This window comes from Neolamprologus brichardi, unplaced genomic scaffold (assembly GCF_056152115.1).
Source record: "Neolamprologus brichardi isolate AB-2024 unplaced genomic scaffold, ASM5615211v1 NODE_ptg000031l+_length_7269946_cov_1, whole genome shotgun sequence".
In the NCBI taxonomy this organism is placed as follows: domain Eukaryota; kingdom Metazoa; phylum Chordata; class Actinopteri; order Cichliformes; family Cichlidae; genus Neolamprologus; species Neolamprologus brichardi.
In genome coordinates, this window is record NW_028270136.1 from 243,669 (window position 1) to 251,269 (window position 7,601).

General features: G+C 45.6%; 2 protein-coding genes across 2 annotated transcripts; one reads left to right on the plus strand and one right to left on the minus strand.

Annotated features, from left to right (window-relative positions):
• The first annotated feature begins 4,126 nt into the window (after positions 1-4,126).
• LOC118455917 (uncharacterized) lies at positions 4,127-5,491 on the plus strand. Its single transcript, XM_087837390.1, has one exon. It carries the CDS (start codon positions 4,127-4,129, stop codon positions 5,489-5,491), a length of 1,365 nt encoding a protein of 454 aa, XP_087693516.1.
• A 558-nt stretch (positions 5,492-6,049) lies between these two features.
• Positions 6,050-7,045, minus strand: LOC148094657 (uncharacterized). The gene has a single exon (XM_087837317.1). It carries the CDS (start codon positions 7,043-7,045, stop codon positions 6,050-6,052), a length of 996 nt encoding a protein of 331 aa, XP_087693443.1.
• Positions 7,046-7,601: the final 556 nt, after the last annotated feature.

The following is a 7,601-nucleotide window of genomic DNA, read 5'->3' on the forward strand; positions in this document are numbered from 1 at the left end:
TGGCTCTTTTGCCATCAGAATTATTGTCTAAAGGCGAAGAAAGATGCCCAACGGATTTTCTTTACCAAATTGACCATCCCAGCTTTGCCGTAATGGTCCATTTGATTCACCTTTTATTCTTTATTTTATTTTCACTTGCTGAATACGGGACAGACTTGACTGGGGGAAAGAAAAGGGAGAAAGAAAGAGGGAAAGAAAAACAGTTGAGAAGAGGGACGGGGGAGAAGGGCAAAAAACAAAAACCAACAGAATAAGCAGAAAAAAAAAATACATATATCGATCACCTGGATCACCTGTTGAGAAAGAAAAAAGAAAACAAGCAGAAGAAAACGAGAGTAATAGAATAAACAACATCACAATGATATATGGGAATATGACAGTAAATACTAAATATTAAACATTATTGTGCAGCACGTAAGATCGACAGCACAGTGTGCTTTGAGGTAGGAGCCAAAAAGGGTGTAGTTTGTGTGTGTGATCACCCGTGTGTACACCTGTGAGCATAGACGCGCTTGTTTTCTTAAAAGGTTCCTTCATGTAATGATCTGCTAGAGGGTGTGGGGGGCCACTGCCCCGTCCTCCAGGGCATGAAGCAGGTATGGAGGAGATCAAAACTCCAGACATCCAGAGGCCCCCAGAACACAAGAGACCAAGGAAGACCAACAGAGGGGCAGCCGTGCCACTGTCCCAGAAAGAGCTGAGGAGAGTCCCAGATGAGGGGTCACTCAGCAGCCACGGAGCAGAAGCCAGGGGGGGTTGCAGTGACGTGCCCGTGAGCCCCGCCGGCAGCCAGCTGTGCCTGAGTGACCGAGCCCCAGGCCGAGAGGCCGGGGGCACCCCACCTCCGAAGTGGCCCAAGCGAGCCCCAGGCTCCAGGCCCCGATAAGCAGCCGCCAAGGAGTGAGCCGGTGTGTACCTGGACACCCATCCCCGGACACAAAGAACCACCAACGCACCGATGTCTGAGGGAGTCCGCCCCCGGCGGGGGAAGTGGTGGGGGGAGATAGGCCTCCAAACCTTGGAGGGCCTGAGATATCCTCAGAGAGGTGGCGTCTGATACCCAACCTGACATATATACACAGGCACACACAGATACAAACATCCATTCCCACCCTCATGCTCTCATATGCACTTACTCCACACTCAACCAACGTGGAGACAGACATAAAGAGACGCTGTACACACAATCACACTCCCCAAGCGTACTCTACGAACCGGGTCTAGGTACCCTTGCCCCTGGAGGGGGGAACTGCACCCAGACCCAGGTTGTGTTACCCTTTTCCCTGCTGTGGGGAGAAGCAGACCACCCCAACTACGCAGCAGCAGGGAGGCCCCACATTCCGGACCCCAGTCGGACGGCCAACTCCTCCTCCTAGCCCCCCTGTTCCAGAAGGCCGCAGAGAACGAGGGTGAGAGAAGACTCCTAACCTCCCTCCACCCGCTCATTGTAGTGTTGATGTATGTGTGTTCTAAGGTGCATTTAAAACCCAGAGGGCATGGAGCTACCTGCCAGAGAGCAGCAGGTAAGCGCATAGTCCCTCCTGCTAGCCCTCAATGTCTACGTGTATTTAAAATTGAGAGGTGGGCAACGACGCCAGGGGTGAGGTGTACACCCTGATGGTAACTGGGATTCCGTGTAACGTGCCCACCCCCAAGATCCTATATGTATGTGTAATGAGAGTGTGAGTAATGTGAATGTCTAAGTTGTGGGATAAAATTGAGGCAGAGGCAGCCAGAAGGGGACGGGGGGGGGGGGGGGGGGGGTTACCTCCTCTGCACCCTGGTGACACACCCCTACTCAAGGCCCTGCATGTGTGGGTGCTTGTGGTGGAGCGGGAAGAGGGAGGCAGCTGGAGATGGGGAGGGAAGGAAGGGAGGGGCAAGTGACCCCTCTCTGGGGCCAGCTCCCCCGCTGACCCCAGTAGGCACCCCCATACTCTGCGACCCGCCAGGGAAGGGGGGCCCAGGCCCATCCGAACCGGGGACCAGTGCAGTGGCGCCGCCCTGCCCCACAGAGCCCGGGGCAGTCCACCCAACCCCACCACAGAGAAAACTGCACCCACCCCATCATCCACTCATCTTCCAGACTACATAAGACAATAGACGCCCAGGCTGAGATCTTCCTCCACCTCTCCTGTATCTCCCCCTCTTGCAGAGAGAGTTCCTGAGAGAGGAAAGCTCCTGCAAGATGTGACAAACCCCCCCCCCCCCCCCCCCCCCCACCAGTTGAATCTGGTGGGGGTGGGGGTCTAAAAAAAATAGCTCTAAAGCTAGTTTTTGTCAGTTCACTGTGAGTTTAAAGTAACCTAGAGGGTAATTTTTAGTGTATTTCTCTCTCACGAATAGGCCTATAGTGTGGAAAAATTAAGCACACTGCTTTACTGCCTCTGAACTGAACTCACATGTATATTTTGTTGCTTATTTGCACATAGTTCAGAATTTGTTATGGTGTATTGTATTTTGAATGTCAATGGTTACTTACCATAAGTATTGTTTAATTAATGTTTACATGAATAGAGACATATTTGAGCAACTTAGATGTTTAGTTCTCATATTTGATATACTTGAAAATTGAATGTTGTACAACAGAACTGTGAGATTTGATAAGATTTAAGATGTTGATGCAATGAATATGAGGTTGATGCAATATTTTGATTTTACATTTTAACCTTAAACAATGCATCTGAAACAGACTGATTAGAATGTACGTTTTATGACCTGGATTATAGGTCAGGTTTTTTGGAGAGGACAGAAAAGTCCAAGGACCAGGACGATATTCCGGTTGTGATAGATGGCGAGCCAACCACTTTGAGGACGATCTACCCCAAAGAAGATACACACCACACACTCATACATTCCAGTTACACTCACAAGGACCTTTGAAGTTGGCTATTGCCAGCTTAACTCTAAATTCTTAAAGGGCCCCAACAAATACTTTTATTTTGTTTGAGTGTGCACACTATTTAATTTATTTTTTACTTTATCTGTACAAATTGGACAAATATCTGTTATACCTTGTAACAATACAAGAGTGGCTACTCAAAAGTTAACATTGTGTCCAGGTCATTTTTGCTGCTCAATACTTTGGCTCCATACGAATTTGGTGTCTTCTGATTCTGGCCAGGGTCTTATTACGAGCCCAAGTAATTATTGCGCTGTAATTCACCTTTATACCTTAAAGTTGGTTACACTTCGGTGCTGGCTTCCCACAACATCAGGATACAGCAGTCAGACCTTGGATTGGAGTCACAGAAACGTGTCTGTAGAGATTGACACACCACATGACTTTCGTGCATTGCATGCTGGGAACTCGTGGCAAAACAATCCAAGCGCCGCATCAAATGCACGCATTTGCAGCATTTGCAGCACCGCAAAACATTCATTCTCCGGTTCCAATACCTTCTCGGCTTTTCTTTGTTCCACAAAATAGGAATGTACAAAACGAAGGAGAACAATGCCGGACCGCACAAAGACAGACTCGACGAAATGGCAAAGAAAAGGTACGAGGAAAAAAATCAAAGGAGTGAAAGGGTTAGACCCGTACGAGCACACAGAGTGGACAAAAGACGTCAGTGTGCTGCCCAACTTTCACCACGCTCAGATTTACAATTATATGGTTCTTGGAGTGAGTGCATACACTCATGAAGTTTTTAGTAACTTCAGGTCACTGCAACAAGCCCAGGTACAGTTTACCGACGGATGGGTACAGGACCTTGAAATGCACCGTGTAGAACACAAGACCATCATATGAACAAAGGTAAGTTTACCAGTCTCACAAATCGTCTTCATAAATACACATTCGTTAACCGTTTATTAATACAACCTTTGAGCTCAACGGCAATTAATTAGTAGTGGAAATAATTTCTGGTTCGCATTACAGAAATATAGCAGTGACAATAATATTGTATGCTGTAATCGTACAGGGCAATTAGTGATACAAAAATCTGTCATATATCCTGTGAATAAAAGTATATGTTTTTGTCTATGTACCATGGTAATAACAGAAGAAAAACGCAATATTGTGTCAGGACAATTAACTATTTATGCCAAGCTGAATATTTACTGTACATTCTGTCCTCACAAACACGTTTTTCTGCACTGACTGCTGCACTGACTAAATCACTCCATGCGACTCAGCCAGAAGCCTCTTCAGCCCTGGGTTATTCTGCAATCTAATGGGGACGTTGAAAGTGCACATTGCACATGCATGGCAGGTGTGGCAGAGAAGTGTGTGCATGTGGCGGCTCTCCTTTACAAAGTTGACACAACTGTGCGTCTACGAGGGAATATCATGCCAACAGATGTCCAAGCTTACTGGATAATGCCCTCCAACATCAAGAGAGTGCAAGGAGTACCTGGACACACAATTGACTACACCACAAGTAGAGCAAGAAAAAGGGCACTTGACCAATCCTTTAGTGCTGGACAAAGTGACTGTTCTCCAAACCCCAAAATCCGTACTCGCACTGGTGGCAGTTCACTACAAGTGCGTACACTGGCCGATTTAAAGCCTCTCACAGATCTAATGCATGAAAACCGGTCAGGCCTATGCGCCGTTATGGAGGACTTCTGCCACCAATATGCTGACCCTGTCCAGCCTCGTGTCCTCCCCAAATCACTTCTACGTCTGTATGACCCACAGATGAAGGGCTGTCAACTATCTGTCCTTCTGCAGCACTGCGATCGTCTAAAGCACTGTGTTGTTGTCTCAAAGGCAGAGGCAGAGGCACTGGAAGAGAAAACCAGGGAGCAGCACAAATGTGATCTTTGGCACACAGGACGAGCAGGAAGAATCACTGCGTCAAACATACATGCAGTTGTGTCCACCTCCATTGCCACTCCTGCGTTGTCAACTGTCAAGAAAGTGTGCTACCCACAAAAACTTTCACATCAGCTCTCCGACCATGAACCGCAACAATTCAAGTGGGGAAGAGACAGTGAAAACACAGCACGAGAGTGGTACACCTCACAGGGAAAGGTGCGGCATAAAGAAATTAAAGTGGATAAGTGTGGTTTCATAATCAACCCCTCATTCCCAGAATTGGGTGCCACCCCTGATGCGCTCGTAAAATGTGAATGTTGTGGTAAAGGATGTGTGGAAATCAAGTGCCCGTATAAACACCGCAACAACAACCTCCTGCAGGCCTGTGAAGATGACAGGTTTTGTCTGAGGTTAACAGATGGAAGGGTGGAGTTGAAACAGACACACATCTACTACAAGCAGGTCCAAACCCAGATCTTTGTTACAAAGTCACACTTTTGTGACTTTGTTGTGTGGACAACAAAAGCTTGTGTTGTTACACATGTGATGCCAGATGTAGAGTTGTGGACTAAAATGCTGCCTGTCGCTCAGGATTTCTTCTACAAAGTTGTGATGCCTGAGCTCTTGGCCAATCACTACACTGATCCAGAACCCAGTGTTTCACAAGGGCCACATTTCATGGATGTTACCGTGACAAAAAAAAAAAACGAAAGAAAAAAGCTTGCATAGAAAACTAACCAGACAGTATTTCAGTTACACCCGTTCAGAGACAACTCTTATATTGAAGGACTTTATTGTGATTTCATGTTTAGTGTCACATTAGGGTGGACCCATCTTCCTGTACTGTGCACTCTATGGTTTGTGTTACCTGTTGTTCTGTCACTCACAGTGAATTATAAGAACATGTTTACATTGCTATAAATCTCTGTCACAACAGTCATACTTTGTTGTAAATATTTGCCGATTTGCACCACTGCACTTTACAGCTGTGCTGTAAATTATCTCTTTATGTCCAGAATGGGCCAACGCAATCTCTTTCTTTTCAGTTTGTACTAATATACAGTGTCAGAACCAATACAAATAAAGTAAGTGTTGCACAAGTCTTTCATCAGGACTGTCTTTATTTATAACTGACAACAGTGTTACATGTTACTATTGAAGCTTACAGGACAAAGGCAAAATAGTATACCGTTGTGCATTATTAGCTGATTTGTATAAAAACACAGCTGCACAACAAAACAATAACAACCACAACAAAAAAATTGATACAAAAAAAAAGGAAAACAGTTATTCATCACTTGCTTGCTTCACAACAACACTTGGGCACATATTTGTGAGTGCACATGACACAGCGACTATCTTATCCAGCAAAGTCATGTTCTCACCTTCACATGGCACCACAAAACCTAAACGGATGGTGTCATTTAGGATAATGTACTTGGACCATAGACAGCCTATAACGCGTTCTACATGGATCCTGACATGTGCCAGTTTTCGTGTGTCCTCCACATCTTTTGCTTGTAGCTGAATACGACCCCGTGTAAATGCTGGAATTTTTAAAGTGGCACCCATTAAGGCAACACTTTCCTTGATATCAAAACCCCGGTCAGCGAGCACTATGTCCCCAGGTGACAGCTTCTGTAGAAAGCCAGATGTTTCAGCTATTTGTTTATCGCTGGTACGCCCTCCCCATCCTTTAGAAATGAAAGAGATGGTCCCTTGTGGTGTGATGCCAATGAGATTTTTCATTGTGTGTCTACTTTTGTATGTGGAATACGTCTCCGCCATGGCGCGTAAATTTTGTGTTCTCTCTATGAACAGTTCGAAACAGTCAATAATAACTGTCACCTGGTCACCAAACATCTCAACATACTGGTGTGGCATGCTGGCCTGTATGCAATGTCTTCCCGGCCAGTGCACCAGTGGACTGAGGTGAGCGTATAGCACATTTACAGTAATGTTAAATACAGTGGATGTGGTTGTCCGGCTAATATCAAAGAGTTGTGCAATATGTGCAATTGGAAGGTTGAGTCTTAAACGCATGAGAGTCAACAAGAGCATCTGAAACTGGGAAATTTTCCTGTCAGTGTCTGGCAAGCTCGGGCTGATTTGTTGTAGCACCCCCATTAGTAAAGCAAAAGAAGGCAGCCCTGTGTAGAATTTAACTTTAGAGGTGTTATCTTTCAAGAATTCTGTGTCTAATTTCTTTTTGGACAGTTCTTTTTTTAATATTAGGTTTTCTTCCTGCAGGTGTGCTATTTCTTGTAACCTTAGAGAACACATTTTGCAGTCCTGCAGATCTTCATCCTCGTGCTGTGGAGTTATCTGCTGTGGTTGGATCTCAGCTGTAGTTTCCGTAGTGACAGGTGCTACAGGTGACAGGTGTGCTTAAAAACACACATGCATACAGACACAGACAAGATCATTTTATGTGCAAAAACAAGACACAGTACTTAATGTGGAAAAAGTGGAATTTATTTATGTACACAGACAATTTTACCTGCATGGATTTCGCCTGGATGAGCCGTCTCTGCCCCAGAGGAACGCGGGACTTTTCGTGGCTGTTTTGATTTCAATCTCTGTCTTAACCGATCAAATCTCTTTGTGGTAGAAGCTTTAGACTCTCTGTGGCCCAGTTTGAGAGAGGGTGCCCAGGCTGGATCGCATTCCAGCATTTCGTAGGCTGGTTTGCCTACAAAACACAGCTAACATTACACACAGCCACAATAAACAAAGGAGCATAGCGTGATGATTTCTGTTCAGCGCCATATAAGACGTATTAACTACTACAAAACACTTACCTTTGTGGAAATGCTTGGAGCAGACTAACATGTGAGGT